The sequence below is a fragment of the Vombatus ursinus genome, unplaced genomic scaffold (assembly GCF_900497805.2).
Source record: "Vombatus ursinus unplaced genomic scaffold, bare-nosed wombat genome assembly UNPS02000577.1, whole genome shotgun sequence".
Lineage (NCBI taxonomy): Eukaryota > Metazoa > Chordata > Mammalia > Diprotodontia > Vombatidae > Vombatus > Vombatus ursinus.
In genome coordinates this window covers 23,351,685-23,366,973 of record NW_020940355.1, presented here as the reverse complement: position 1 = coordinate 23,366,973, position 15,289 = coordinate 23,351,685, and the positions used below count along the sequence as shown (strand labels likewise).

General features: G+C 40.4%; 1 protein-coding gene across 6 annotated transcripts in view; it reads right to left on the bottom strand.

The window, feature by feature from the left end:
- ECI2 (enoyl-CoA delta isomerase 2) overlaps positions 1-13,389 on the bottom strand; it is a 37,109-nt gene extending 23,720 nt beyond the window's left edge. Inside the window, exons 1-2 of one of the 6 annotated variants that reach the window (XM_027869154.1) lie at positions 13,199-13,389; positions 1,699-1,858 (exon numbers count right to left, since the gene is read on the bottom strand). In XM_027869154.1, the coding sequence (XP_027724955.1) occupies positions 1,699-1,806 (108 nt within the window). In that variant the 5' untranslated portion in view covers positions 1,807-1,858; positions 13,199-13,389. The other 5 variants (XM_027869390.1, XM_027869116.1, XM_027869191.1 and 2 more) reach the window with 5 other exon arrangements.
- Positions 13,390-15,289: the final 1,900 nt, after the last annotated feature.

Here is a 15,289-nt window from a genome sequence, read left to right as displayed (position 1 = left end):
CTTTAAAGTGAATTAATATTTATGGAACATCTTAAGGTTCACAAAATATTTTCTCTGCTACCACCCTTGTGAGGCAAGTAGAGCAAATATGACTATCTCCATGGTATAGTGAGGAAACTGGGGTCCAGAGAGTGAATTGTCTTATCTAAAGGTCTCACAGCCCCAAGTATCAGAGGTGGGATTAGAATTTAGCCCTCTTGCTACTCATGATCATGCTTTTCTGAGAGGGAAAACAAGAGAAAAACAAAGGATTTGGATGAGTCAATACAAGGCATAATCAATCAATTTAGGGATAATTAATCCATAAAGAATAATTTATTATAATTGGTCACATACGAAAATATTCCAAGGTAATTTTTTTTTTTACCATTTTACCATTTAAAAGATATATTTTATAAGGAAACTATATTCTTCACCATAGTAGGAAAGTAAATTAAACTGTACATCAAATTTTAGGAAAGTAGATGATACTCTCCCCCATTAGACTATGAGATCCTTATTAAGATCCTTATTAAGTACCTGCAAAGTGTCAGGGAGCAGCTTAAGTGGCTCAGTAGATAGAGTGCCTTATCTTCCCAAGATTTATCATCCTGAGTTCAAATCTGGCCTCAGACACTTACTAGCTGTGTGTGATCCTGGGCAAGTCACTTAATTCTCTTTGCCTCAGTTTCTCATCTGTAAAATGGGCTGGAGAAGGAAATGGCAAACCACTCCAGTATCTTTGCCAAGAAAACCCATATGGGGTCATGAGGAGTTGGACACAACTGAAATGAATAAACAACAAACATGTGCCAGGCACTGTGGCGAGAGCTGGGGATACAAAAAAAAGCAAAAGACAGTCCATGCCCTTGAGGAGCTTACAATCTAATGGGGGAGACAACATACAAGCGACTATGTTGCTTGTCTTTTCTCCTCTAAGAGGACCAATGACATCAGGAGGGTGCTATCTTGACTTGCAAGTCAACTGGATTTAAGTGAGGCAGGTTTCTCTCTCTCTCTCTCTCTCTTACTCTCTCTCAATAACCCCAGATGCACTGGGAGACCTTAGCCTTTTTAAGTTAAGGTCTTTCCCAGGTCTCACTTTGTCTGAGCAACACCCATTCAGTGAACAAGCCATATACACAGGATAAATAGGAAATAATAATCAACAGAGATAAGGCACTAGAATTAAGAGAGGTTGGGAAAGGCTTCCTGAAGAAGGTAGGATTTTAGCTGGGGCTTGAAGGAATCTAGGAGGTGGAGATGAGAGAGGAGAGCATTCCAAGAATGGGAGACAACCAGGGAAACTGTCTGGATTGGAGAGATGGTGCATAACAAGCACTTCATAAATGTTTGTTGACTTGACTACTTACATTTGATGACCTCGAGATGACCTTCAATAATACTTTTTTTTACTTTATTTTCTTTGGGGTTTTTTTTTTTTTGGTCAGTGTTTCCTTCACAACATGACTAATATGGAAATAAGTTTTACATGACTATACATGTATAAACTATGTCAAATTGCCTTCTCAATGAGGGGGGGATGGGAGGGAGGCAAGGAGAGAATTTGGAATTCAAAGTTTTAAGAAATGAACATTAAAAATTATTTTTATATGTAATCGGGGAAAATAAAATCTTAAATTAAAAAAAGTTTATTTAGGGGGAAAAAAAAAACTACCTTCAATCATCTCCCACCCAGGACAAACATGCTGCGTTTACCTGTTTAAACAGTGCATAGAGTTTTAGTTTCACTTCATTTCCTGGATCCTCCTTCAAGAGTTTTGCTTGCCCCTTTGCCCTTTCAAACTCTTCCTGACTGGCTCTCATAGCTGTACTGGAGTGCAGCAGGAGTGCTGAAAAATTGATGGCTGGAAGCTGCCTACAAACATTCAAGGATGTGACAGTTTACAGACTGATTTCTAATGACCCTGATAACCCTCCAAAGCAATACTGACCCCTTGGCTATACTGCAAATGTTTCCTCCAATGTATTAACAGTGAACTGCAGTTTGAGGTTTCTGTCAGTGTTTCCCATAAGGAATCAATGGGAAGAAATCAATCACAGTAACCTAAAATACAAGGAAAAACCATCTCTGTGCAATCTTACAGACACTCATCTCAGGAAGCACTTTGAGTGGAAAGAGAAATAAAGCCTTCAAAAAACAGAACTAGGAACCATATTTTTACTGGTTTATCTTTGGAGAGGAAGGAAAACAAAATGCCAACAGTGAGACGGTGAGATAAATGCTGGGCATAGGCTAAGAGGACAAATACACTACCAACACAACAGCAAATCTCAAGGATTGAGCCCTGACCTTGAGCAACACAAAAGCCAAGTTAAAGTCAGTCAGTCACAATAAAACCAATTATATTTTATGCTATTTGGAACAGAGTAACAGGATGTTGATATAGATCTTCAACCATCCGAAAGGCCGCCATGTAGAATACAGACTGGACTAATCCTGTATGGTCTGAGGGGGCAGAAATAGACACTATAGAAAGCTGGATATCTTATTAGATAAAACAGGAACAGACACAGGCTCAATAAAGAAGAATTCTTTCTAACAATTAGATATAATTTCTAACAACTAGATATATCTTTTAAGGTGGTCTGACTGAATTCTTTGAGAAGGTGCCACCACAACACACCATGAAACTGCAACAGATCCTCATCCTTTAAATGGAGGTGGACCCTCGTCCTTTTCTCCCTCTATACTACTTCACTTGGTGATCTCATCAGCTCCCATGGATTTAATTACCATCTCTATGCAGATGATTCTCAAGTCTACTTATCCTGTCCCAATCTCTCTGCTGACCTCTAATCTCAAATTTCCGACTGTCTTTCAGACATCTCAAACTGAATGTGTAGGAGTCATCTTAAACTCAACATATCTAAAATAGAACTTATTATCTTTCCCCAATCCCTCACCCCTTCTACTTTCCCTGTTACTGTAGAGGGCAACACCATCCTCAAATTCATAGACATCCCTGAAATCTATCAATGGATCTATGGATCCCAGGTTAAGAGATGCTGCTATAAACCTAACCTTGCAATCTTTTATTACTTAAAATGAACATGCTATGTATGTTTCAACTTTGTAACGAAGGAGAGGGTGAATGGAAATTGAAAAATATCACCAATTTCAAAGAACAACTAAAATAGTAATCGAAGTGTTTTGAAGCTCCCCTCCATCTTCTATCTGAATAACAACCAAAATAACTCCAACATCAAAAGACCATAAAAAGACATATTCACCTATAACTTCATTTATGATATTGAATAAATCTTGTTACTCAAAGGTACTCTAAGGCCAGGGGTAAATTCATACCACAATTTATTTGGTTTTGAGAGGAATGAAAAGCTCAAGAGACAGAGTTTCTGGGTAATTAATAATCAATTTATTAATTATGGCTAGCAGATAATTAATAAATTGAGATCAGTGGTTCTCTCAGAAACCAAAGACAAACTTTGGAGACCATCAAATGGTTAAATATCTTTGAAAAAGGGGCTGTCTCTGATGGGTGGAAATCAGTTCTGATTGGTCAACAATTAATGAGAAAATGAATATTATAATGAGAGGTGGACTTATTCTAATGAGGGGCTGGGAGATGTGACTCTAATCATATCAGCTCTCTTGGACAAAGAGATTCATCTCAAGCCTCCCTTTTTGAGCAATCTAGACAAAAGGATCTATTCTCCATCCAGTCCTACCTGAGTAAAACAGTGGGCCAAAATTCACCTAGATTGTGAATGTGAAATTCACCTAGATGTGAATCTACACTTTGGTAAAGATCCAAATGTGAAGGTGGCCTTGCTAAGAAGAGATTGTGCTTTTTAGATATATAGTGAAAGAAAAGCAGGTTCTAGGATTCTGGGACTACTTGCTCCTTGAATAAGGATATGGTGAGTGTCTGCTCATGGTCTGGACAAGAAATAAGAAGGGAAAAGTCCCGAGGCAGCAGATGTTTATTCTTAAAGGAAGGCACAAGGCCATTGAAAACAAATAATGAATGATGATGATGAAGAAGAAAATAGCTACCATTTATATAGGGCCAGAAGGTCTGAGGAGCAATTTACATATTTTTTCTCCTTTTATCCTCACAACAAGCTTGTGAGGTAGGTGCTACTGTCATTCTCATTTTATAGAGGAGGAACCTGAGACTGAGGGAGGTCATATGACTTGCCTGCAGTCTTGGAGCTTAGTGTCTAATCAGGGTTTGAATTCGGGATCTTCCTGATTCCAAGTGCAGTAGTCTACTTCACCACCTAGGTGCCTCTACAGAAAAAGTTCTTAGCTTTTTTTGAGTCACCAACCCCCTTGGCAGTTTAATGAAATCTATGGCCCCTTCTCAGAATAATGTTTTTAGATAATAAATATAATTTTAGATAACAAAAATAAAATACATAGGATTATGAAGGAAATCAATTATATTGAAACATAGTGATCAAAATATTTTTTTAAAACAATTCTAAGCTCGGATTCTTAAAATCTAGCCACTGCTCAGATTCTTATAATCTAGTCAATAGCTCAGTAATGCTCAGATTCCTTAAGAGTCTGGCCAATATGGTGGATGTTCTAATAAACCTGTCTCTGGCTAAAAGAAGGCTTGGGTCGAATTCGTTCAAACAGGACCTGTGTGTCATGATTTCAGGGTCCCAGCACCCCTAAACCTCAACATTTTGGTGGCCCATACAGGAAACTGCCTAACTCCAAGTTCTTCTCCAGCCAAGACCGGAGGTATATTAAGTCTTCTCTTCTTTCTTGCCTTGCAGTCGGGGTCACTCTCCAAGCTGCTAGGAAGGCTTGGAGGTGCTTTTCGGGCAGACAGTTACGAGGCTGTCTCACACTCGACCTAACTCTCTCAGGTTCTTGATCCACTGGTTCAGTTTGAGGCCATGGACCTGGGTGCACCTTCCGTACCACAGAGGACAAGGACAGACACCCTATCAGGAAGCATATGCCCAATTCTGTCAATTCTCTCAGCACTAGGGAATTGGGAAAACCGCAGGTGCTTTTTGTTCCCTGAGGCTCACTTACTCCCTTCCCTCTACACCCCTGAATCCTCCTTCATGGAGGTTACAGGGAAAAGTTAGAACAGCTAAAAACATCCGAGCAGATTCTGGAGGTTTTGTGATTGATCATTAAAGAGTTTTGAGACACCTCCTTACAACCCTGGTGATTCCCTTCTCCCACTCCCTTCCCTTGAGTTCTGCTCGTAGGAGAAGAGTTTCACCCTTCCTCCCCCACCCCAATTCCTCTTCTAAAGCATGGGCCCCATTGGCAATGGACTTGGGCCCTGGGGCAACCTTTGCCTGGAAGCATTGCCCAGGTTCAGCACATCCTGCTCAAGGTTAAGAAGCTAGCCTCTGTACTCGGGTAAGCACGTTCTTTTAAAGTTATAGTTTTAACTGTTGATGATGAGATGTTGATTCTCTGTGTAATTTAGAAACATTTAACAAAATTGAAGTCACTTGATTGGTAATGGCTTTGTTTCAAGTTTCAAATCGGTGAACTTTTTGTATCAGTTATATCAAGCAACTTTTCATAATTTGGTTACCACTAAAATATTGGCTATTATTGGTTATCGTTTTAATGTGTAAACTTGCCAAAAAGCTTGTTTGGGTTTTGATTTGCTGAGAATTTGCAAGCATATAGAAATTTCTAACGATTGGTTTTTTACACCAAGACAAATTTAAATTTGAGATATAAATCCTGGAAAAGTTTTTCCTAAGCTATGATTAGTGAAACTTGCTGTTTGAGGTAAAAGCTCATAGGATTTTATTTTGAGATGTCTGATGGGTGATAACCCATCGATAATCAATAATCCACCATCTAAGAGAAATGCCACATGCTACTCAGAGAGAATGTGAACTGGTGGGAAGTCAGCATTGGGAAAAGCTGAGAGGACAATTTTAGCCTCGGTCTAAGATGGGATCCTTCTGGCTCAGTTTTCCCATCATGTTCCTCGAAAAGGAATGCTACCCACCTGGCTATTCCTGAGTCTGGCTATGAGGAGGATTTGATACTGCATGGTTGGAAAACTGAGTATCTAACTCCCAACAGAGATAAGGATGTTTTATCCTGTCATATCTGGACCCTGCAGTCTTTTCTGTCAGATTTGTGTGTTCAAGACTACAGGCCATTCACCTACAGTCGGTAGCAAACAGTGGGTACTAGCCAATGTCTCCCCATTGTTCCCTGGATGCAGACTGTGCTAGGTTCCAGTCAACCTCCTCTTTGGGACCCCCTCAAGGCAGGGACAGCTATTAGCCCCTTGCCAGCAGGAAGCAGTTTTAGAAGCCAAGACCTTTGCCCCTTACTCTAAAAGAATTTGGGGCCCATTTGTTTGAGGGGGGGAATGATGAGGATGGAATCTAGACCATAAAAAGGAAAAACCCTGGACTTTCCCACAAGGCCAATTCTCTGGCATTTGTCTGAGGCTATAATCCTATCAACTGGCCTTTCATTGTTGCCCAATCTACCTCCAGATGCCCCCCGCACCCCCACTTCCACCCTTAATCCTATCATAGACTCCCTTGGCCACGTAGTCAGGGCCAGGCATTCTGTTCACCCCAGCTTACTGGCCACTCCCATCCAGATCTTCCTGAGACCCCTCTTCCAGTCACCCCAAGCTACTTGGCCACTCCTAGATCCCTCCCACAGTCTTTCTGTATACAATGTCCATCTTACCTCCATTAAGGTGCTCAGATTCTTAAAATCTAGCCACTGCTCAGATTTTTATAATCTAGCCAACAGCTCAGTAATGTTGAGATTCCTTAAGAGTCTGGCCAATATGGTGGATGTTCTAATAAACCTTATCTCTGGCTGAAAAAAAAAAAACCAAAACAATTCTATGACTTTATGTTTAGCATTGTGATTGGTGCTGTGGGAGATACCAAAGAAATACAGAACATAGAATTTAAAGTGTCATACATTCATGAAACAAAGTACAACATATGACAACAGCATATTCAGTGCCCAAAGAAGAGAATGATCCCAATGAGCTGGAGGGGTCAAAAGAAGACCTTATAAAAGAGCTAGAACTTGATCAGAACCTTGAATGATGGGGACTTTAGGCAAAGGCATGGAGTGAGTTTGATCATGGTGGCTTCTTGTATATTGAGAAAACCAATTTGATTCTATTTTGTTATTGATTCTATTCTGTATCACTGCCAACATTTTGTATATGTTTCTTTGTCTCTGAGTTAAATTAGAAGTTCAGCTTTCCTTTCTGAGTTAATTAAGTTTAAAAGTTCAGTTTTCCTGCTAATTACTGTTCTATTCTTGTGTCAAGGAATGTCCTTGAAGGACACAGGTGGATGCCAGGGAGTCTGGTCTCTTAACTGTGCAACACTGGATGTCCTTCCAGAAAATCTGGTCTCTTATGGCTGTGACACTAACTAGCCACACAGGTGGACACCACAAGTGAGCATTCCATAGTAAGAAGATGGAAGGAGGGGTCATTCCAAATTTCCAGTCAATCATATTGTTTTCTCCATCTATGATGTTGCAGGTTTTATACCCAATCATACTGTTTTCCCCATCTATGATGCTGCCTTCTAGCTTTTGGATGCTCCTCCTTTTGTCTGTAAAAATGATCTGTCTGCCTTCATTTGGGGTCTTTTGGCTTACTGAGGATCTGAAAGACTCCTTTTATTGGTAACTGCTAGCAAAGGAAGAGCGAAAACAGAGAAGAAAATTATAGACCAATTTCACTAATGAATATTGATGCAAAAATCCTAAATAAAATACTAGCTAGGAGACTATAGCCATATATCACAAAGATTATACATTGTGACCAAGTGGGATTTATATCAGGAATGCAGAGCTGGTTCAATACAAGGAAAACTCTTGATATAATTGATTATATCAATAACAAAATCAACAAAAATTATAGGATTATATCAATAGTTGCAGAAAAAGCTTTTGATAAAATACAATTATTTCTAAAAAAACCCTTGAAAGCACATGATAAAGGGATTTTTCCTTAAAATGACAAGAAGCATCTACCTAAAACCATCAGCTAGAAACTTTCCTAATAAGATCAGGAGTGAAACAAGGATGTCCATTATCACCATTATTATTCAATAATGTACTAGAAATGCTAGCAATAGCAATAAGAGAAGAAAAATAAATTGAAGGAGTCAGAAATGGGCAATGAGGAAATAAAATTATCTCTTTTTGCAGATGATATGATAGAATATTTAGAAAATTCAAGAGATTTAACTAAAAAACTAGATGAAACAATTATTTTAGTATTGTAGCAGGATATAAAATAAACCCATATATATCATTAGCATTTCTGTATGTCACCAATAAAGCCCTGCAAGAAGAGATAGCAAGAAAGATTTCATTTAAAATAACTGAGACCATATAAAATACCTGACAGTATACTAGCCAAGACAAACCCAGGAACTATATAAGCATAATTATGAAACACTTTTTACACAAATAAAGTCAGATTTAAATAACTGGAGAAACATTGTTTATGCGTGGGCCAAGCCAATATAATAAATATGACAATTCTAAACCTAAACCAATCTACTTATTCTGTTCCATCCCAATTAAATGATCAAAAAATTATTTTTTGAGCTAGAAAAAATAACAACAAAATTCATTTGGAAGAATAGGTCAAGAATATCAAAGGAATTAATAAAAATGTAAATGAAGGAGGTAATTATCAAAACTATCTGCTACTGACTAAGAAATAGAATGCTGGATCAGTGGAATGGAGTAGATAGACAATATTACAGTAGTAAATATTATAGTAACCTTGTGTTTGATAAACACAAAGATTTAAGCTTTTGGGATAAGAATTCACTATTTGGTAAAAATTGCTGGGAAAACTAGAAAGCAGTCTGGTAGAAACGAAGTATAGATCAATATCTTATACCATTTGCCAAAATAAGGAACAAAATGGACGTAGCACCTAGTCATAAAGGGAGTATCATAAGTCAACTGTAGTTCATCCTTCATTTTCAAAGAGGACCAATCACATTACAAGGGAGATGTCTTGACTTTCAAGTGAATTAGATTTAAATGAGGCAGAGTTGCAAAAAGTTGTCAGCCTCACTCCCTCTTTCCAGAATCATCAAAGTCCTGGGGTAGGAAAAAGTCAAGATGACTGGCATTAGTCTGGGGTACAGTGGATGACCTTCGTGTCTTCAATGACTAACTAAGCTCTCAGCACTCCACAGTGCCTGCTTCTGTCACCTTCAAGTCCATTGGAACAAATTGTTCTCACCTGCCCATTCCATGGGGAAAGTTTTCACATGCTTGAGGTAGACATCCCCGTAACTCACTTGCAAGTTTGAGGTCTATTGGGTTGTCCTCAACCTGGTTTAGCCCACCTGCTGAAACAGTTTACTGGGTGTGGCCACTATAGCTTCTTGGAGCCACACATGAGAGTTGGGTGAAGGTGGACACCAAAGGTAGATGAGTAACCCTGAAAAGGGCTCAGCAAGCCCTCACACCAGGGGTGCTAGTCTTCCCTGAACATCCCATACACCCCTAAGTAAATTAGAAGAGCATGGAACATATTACCCATCAGATTTATGGATAAGAGAAGAATTTATGAATAAACAAAGATAGAGAGCACTGTGGGATATAAAATAGACAATTTTAATTACATTAAATGTAAAAGGATTTGTACAAATAAATCAATGCATCCAAGATTAGAAGGAAAGCAGAAAATTGGGGGGAAAATTTATAGCCAGTTTCTCAGATAAAGGCCTCAATTACAAACATATAGAGAACTGAGTCAAATTCATAAGAATGAGTCATTCCTTAATTGATAAATTGCTAAAAGATATGAACAAGCAGTTTTCAAAAAAAGAAATCAAAGCCATATATGAAAAATTCTCTAAATCACTATTGATTAGAGAAATGCAAATTAAAACAACTCTGGGGTACCATCTCACACCTGTCAGATTGGTTAAAATGATAGAAGAGGAAAATGACAAATTTTGGAGGGAATGTAGAAAAACTGGGACACTAATGATATATTGCTGGTGGAATTGTGAACTGATCCAACCAGTCTGGAGAGCAATTTAGAATTATGTCCAGAGTTACAAAACTCTGTATATCCTTTGACCCATCAATACCATTATTAGGTCTGTTTCCCAAGGTGATCAGGGAAAAAGGAAAAGAAATCTATATATCCTAAAACATTTATAGCAGCTCTTTTTGTGATGGCAAAGAACTGGAAAGTAAAGGGACACCCATCAATTGGGGAATGGCTGGATAAGTTGTGGCATATGATTGTGATGGAATACTACTGTGTTGAAAGAAATGATGAGCAAATTGGTTTTAGAAAAACATGCAAAGAATTGTATGAAATAATGCAGTGAAATGAGGAAAATCAAGAGAAAGGTGCATACAGTAACAGTGATATTACTCAACAGTACTGTAAATGACTAAGCTATTCTGAAAATATGATCATTTAAATCAACTACAACAACTTAGGAAGGAAAATGCTATCCACCTCCAGGGAAAAAACTGCTATATGGAAGTATGTATTGTATGGTTCCACATGCATATCTATATCAAATGTTGACCTTTTCTAATGTGGGGTTGGGAGGGAAGGAAGGAGACAACTCAGAACTCAAAATGTAACAAAAAATTTTTTTTTAAATCTTGATTTCTCCCTTCCTTTTCTGAGCATTGCAAGCTCTTGACCTTAATTTGGGCATGAATGATACAACTAGAGACATATCCTTGGTGTAACTCCAGTAGATTGCTCTTGGTCCTGGTCTCTTTAGGCTCAGAGTAAGAGAACTGCAGACTGTCCCTTGGTTGGAGTTCACTGCCCTCCTTACTCAGCTACAGGCTTCAGATGAGAGTGGGGGCTGAAGTCATGTCACAGAGTAGCTATTTAATTCTGTCCTGCTCCTTGCTGTAGGTCAGCCCACTTCTGGGACCCTCCTTAGTCCAAGCTGGATCTGCAACCTCTCTTTGAGGTTGAACAGCCAATTACAGGCTGGCTTTTGTTTCTGTATATCAGGCCCTATTTCAGTTGGATTGAATTGAGGTTCACCCCTTGACCTAGTAAAGTCAAAAGCCCTAGGTCAGTCTCTGGGCTAGAAAGCAGATCTGTGTGGGGTTTTCCTGATAGGGCAAAGGTGGCAAGAATGGAGAATGATTTTGATGAAGAAAACAAGGCCCAGGACAATTAAATGACTTGGCTACAGTTGCATAACTAGTCAGTAACAGAATTTCAAAGTTGAAAGGGATCTCAGAAGCCATTTACTACAACCTGCACCTGAATCAAAATGCATTGTATAACATTCCCACCAAGTGGTTATGCAGCCTAGGTAGCACATTTTGCTAATGAAAATCTAACTGTTGATCATTCTTGTCCTTAGGTGCTGAAATCTATTTCCTGGAAAATTCCCTCTTTGGCTCCAATGCTTCCCCTCTGTGGCCAAACAGGTATAATCCCTCTTCCACAAGACAATCTTTTAAATACCTCACTATTGTTCAATTCTTTTCTCCAGGCTAAACAGGCTAGTAAGAATGAGCAAGGGATAATAAGGGTCAGAACAAGAACTAAAAACCAAGTCTTCTGACTCCAAATCCAGGATGCTTTCTCTGACATACCAAGTGTCCTCTTTGGGTTATTCCTAAATGTATTTCTCCTACAATACAACCAACAAAAGCTGGAGAGGGAAGTCCATTAGAGGAGTCTATTGTAATAGTCCAAGTGAGACGTGATGAGAGCCTGAAGTAGAGTGGTAGCTGCGTTAAGTGGTGAGAAGGGAAGAAATGTGAGAAATATTGTGGTGGCAGATTGACAAAACTTATCAATTGATCGCATAACAAAATCCAAACTAAAATAAATATTTGTCCATACTTACCATCTGACATCATTATGCAACCTGGAATGTTACCTCAAATTTCTGGTCAACATCCAGGGATCATAATGTTATTATATGTATTTGAACCTAATAAATAAAATTAGGGGCAGCTAAGTGATGTAAGGGATAGAGCCCCAGGCCTCCCGAGTTCAACTGTGGCCTCAAATACTTACTGGTTGCCTTATACTGGGCAAGTCACTTAACACTGTTAGCCTCAGTTTCCTTATCTGTAAAATGAGTTGGAGAAGGAAATGGCAAACTTCTCCAGAATTTTGGCCAAGAAAACCCCAAATGTGCTCTCAAAGAGTCGGATGCAATTCAAAAACAACTTTTTAGAGTTACTACGAGCCAGCACTGAACAATCAGAAGTTTGGTGAACAACCTGAGTTCACACAAAATCTGTCTCAAAAGGAAAAAAAATATCAACCAACCACAGTTAAAGCAGGGCAGAAATCAAGTGTCTTAATTTAGATCGGATCTTAACCTGTCCGCAGATACCAGAGAAAATACTATTGGAATGCTCAGACCCTGGGCAAGACACAATCCTCTGAACTATAGTCTCCATATCTGTAAAACGGGGATGAATTATATCTGAACTGAGGGCAGCTAGGTGGCACAGAGGAGAGAGAGCACCGGGCCTGGAGTCAGGAAGACTTGAGTTCAAATTTGGCCTCAGACACGAACTGTGTGACCCTGGGCAAGTAAGAAACAGAGAATAAGAGAGAGGGAGAGAAAAAGAGAGAGAAGGAGAGAAAAAGAGAGAGAAGGGTAGGAGAGGGAAAAAAGGAGAAAGAAAGAGAAAGATGGAGAACAAGTGGGAGACCGTGGTGGAAACGAGCCTCTACGAGGACCAAAGAAAACATCTCTAGAAGATGGGAAGGCGAGAACGCGCGAAAGGGGGGACCCCAAGGACGGCGGGTCAATGCCGGCGGCTCTAGGGCCTAGGGACCCATCGCTTCCCGTCTCTGGCCCTCTGGCCCCTTTACTCCAGGTCCAGGCAGCCGCGTCTCCCGATGCAGCCGCATCTCCCGGTGCTTACCTCCTCCGGAGTCTCCCTGGAATAGGCGACCGTCTGCATGCAAGCAGAGTGACCGCTGAGATCATGCCGCGGGGCACGTAAGAAGAGACAGCCATAAGCGAGCTGGCGGCCGAGTAGCCGTGCGTGAGGCTTCACTTACCCTCTTCCGCCAGCCCTTGCAACTGCCCCGCCGCGGCCCCGGCCCGGGATTGGGGAGGAGCGTGTCGGAAGGAGCGGCCCAGGCACTTCAGAGAGCCACGGGGTCTTAAGCTGCAGCCCGCTGGGGCAGAGATGCCCTCGTGGGCCCTCGGCAGGCAAAGATCCGGATTTAGAACAGGGACTAACCTCGGGCAAGGAAGGGAGGGCGCAGCGGCTGCTTGCCAGAGCTCGGGAAGGGAATGGATGTGGGCGAGCTTAGTGCGAAGAATCCTTTGCAGCAGCGCCCAGATAGCCAGCGAACCTGTGCTTGCAAACTACTGTCGGATCTGCATAGTGGAGAGGGAGTGTGTCTGAGTGTGAACGTGCGTGTTATTCAAAGTCCTTTCCGTTCCCTGCGTCAGGTTATTCTGGAGAATGGCGTAAGAAGGGGGGGCGGGGGGCGGAGCCGCAAATATGTTTGTGAGCATTTGTTTAAATCAACACGATCTGGGCTCAGGTCTAGGACTTTTCCTCCCAACTCCCCAGCCCTCCAAATCTACCCCGTCAGTCAACAAGCATTTAATAATCGCTTGCTCTGTGTGCCAGGCAGTAAGCGCTGGGCATACAAGGAAAGGCAAAAATACTGTCCCTGCCTTCAGTGAGCTCACACTGTAATGGGGGGCACCACATTCAAACTTCTCCTTCCTCAGTCACCGGTGATTCCTTAAATGCCAGGTCAGATAGTATTTCTTCAGTAACTTTATGCTGGTCACCCTCTTCCCTTTCAGAGCCAAGACAAAGGGGGTAGACACTGTAGGCAGCCCCTTGGTGGATGGTCAGTAATTGGGGGGGAAGCATTGAAAATACTGCCTTTTTAAACACCGCATAACTTCACTCCAAATGCGGATACTTACTTTGTTATGGCAGGAGGCACGTGTAACAGTGAAGGCAGAAAACCTTTGGTGGGCTTTGGCACAGTGGCAATCTGTGCCACCAATGTATTTTTCTGTTTTTTAACTAGTACCAAATAACATTAGTAATCATTACTTTGTAATGTAGCTTGAAATCTGATCGTGCTAGGTCCCTTTTCTTCCCACTTTTTTTCTTCCAGTGGAGAATTTTGTTTCACCAAATTAATTGTTACTTTTTTCTTTTTCTTTATGTTATTTTTCTAACTCTGTAAAGTAATAATTTAATAGTTTGATTTCTATGATACTGAATATATAAATTAATTGGAGTAGTATTGTCATTTAGGGGATTTTGGTCCACCCTAGCTATGAGCAATAATATTTCTCTACTTATTTTCACCTATCTTTATTTCTGTAAAGTGTTTTGTATTTGACACAAACTACAGACACACGTGGGCAGCTGGGAGCATCTGGGTCTGGAGTCAGGAAGACGTGAGTTCAAATTTGGCCTCAGATGCTTACTAGCTATGTGACCCTGGACAAGTCACTTAACCCTGTTTGCCTCAGTTTCCTCCTCTGTAAAATGAGCTGGAGAAGGAAATAGCAAGCCACTCCAGTATCACCCCAAATGGGGTTAGGTTACAAAGAATCAGAAACAAGTAAACAACAACTGACACATGGAGCCCGTCAGGCTTTATGTCTGTAGGCAGCAAGAGTGGAGGACTCCTCTGAAAAAGCTCTAAGAACAAAAAGCCCCACAGTGAGGACCTTTGAACCAGTGTAGGAGGGGCTTAACCAGTGTGGGAGTGCCTTGGAATGGACACCTGAGGCCCATGGGCTCTGAAGTCCCTAATATTTTGTCCTGAGATGCCAGAGAGGCCTTGAAGATCCAGCCTTCTGAACTTTAAAGATCTAGGTCTAGATCTTAGATCTAGATCCAAGCCCAAGAGCCAGAGGTTATCTCAGGAACCCAGGGACTTTGGTTAAGACCAAACAGGACTGACTGCCGCACCTAAAAGCTCAGCAAGGGGGGTAGACTTACAGTGGAACAAAACCTGACTTCAGGAATTAAAGTTAGAGACAGGAATAAATCAAAGAAAACACAAACCAGTATAAATAGATTATTTTGATTAAGTAATTGATTCCTTTTCATTTAACGTGTGTTCTTGAGGAGGTCTTTGTTGTTGTTTGGCCTTTCTTGTATGTATAGGAATAAATTGCCTATCCCACACCTGAAAAAAAAAGATTATTTTAAATCTAAATATCCCCTAAAAGAAAGAGCAAATAACTCAGCAACAACTACAAGTAATCAAAAAAATGGTTTTTCTAAAGGACTATATGAATACTTAAAAGAAATGAATCAAAGAATATAAAATGAAACAAAATCTTT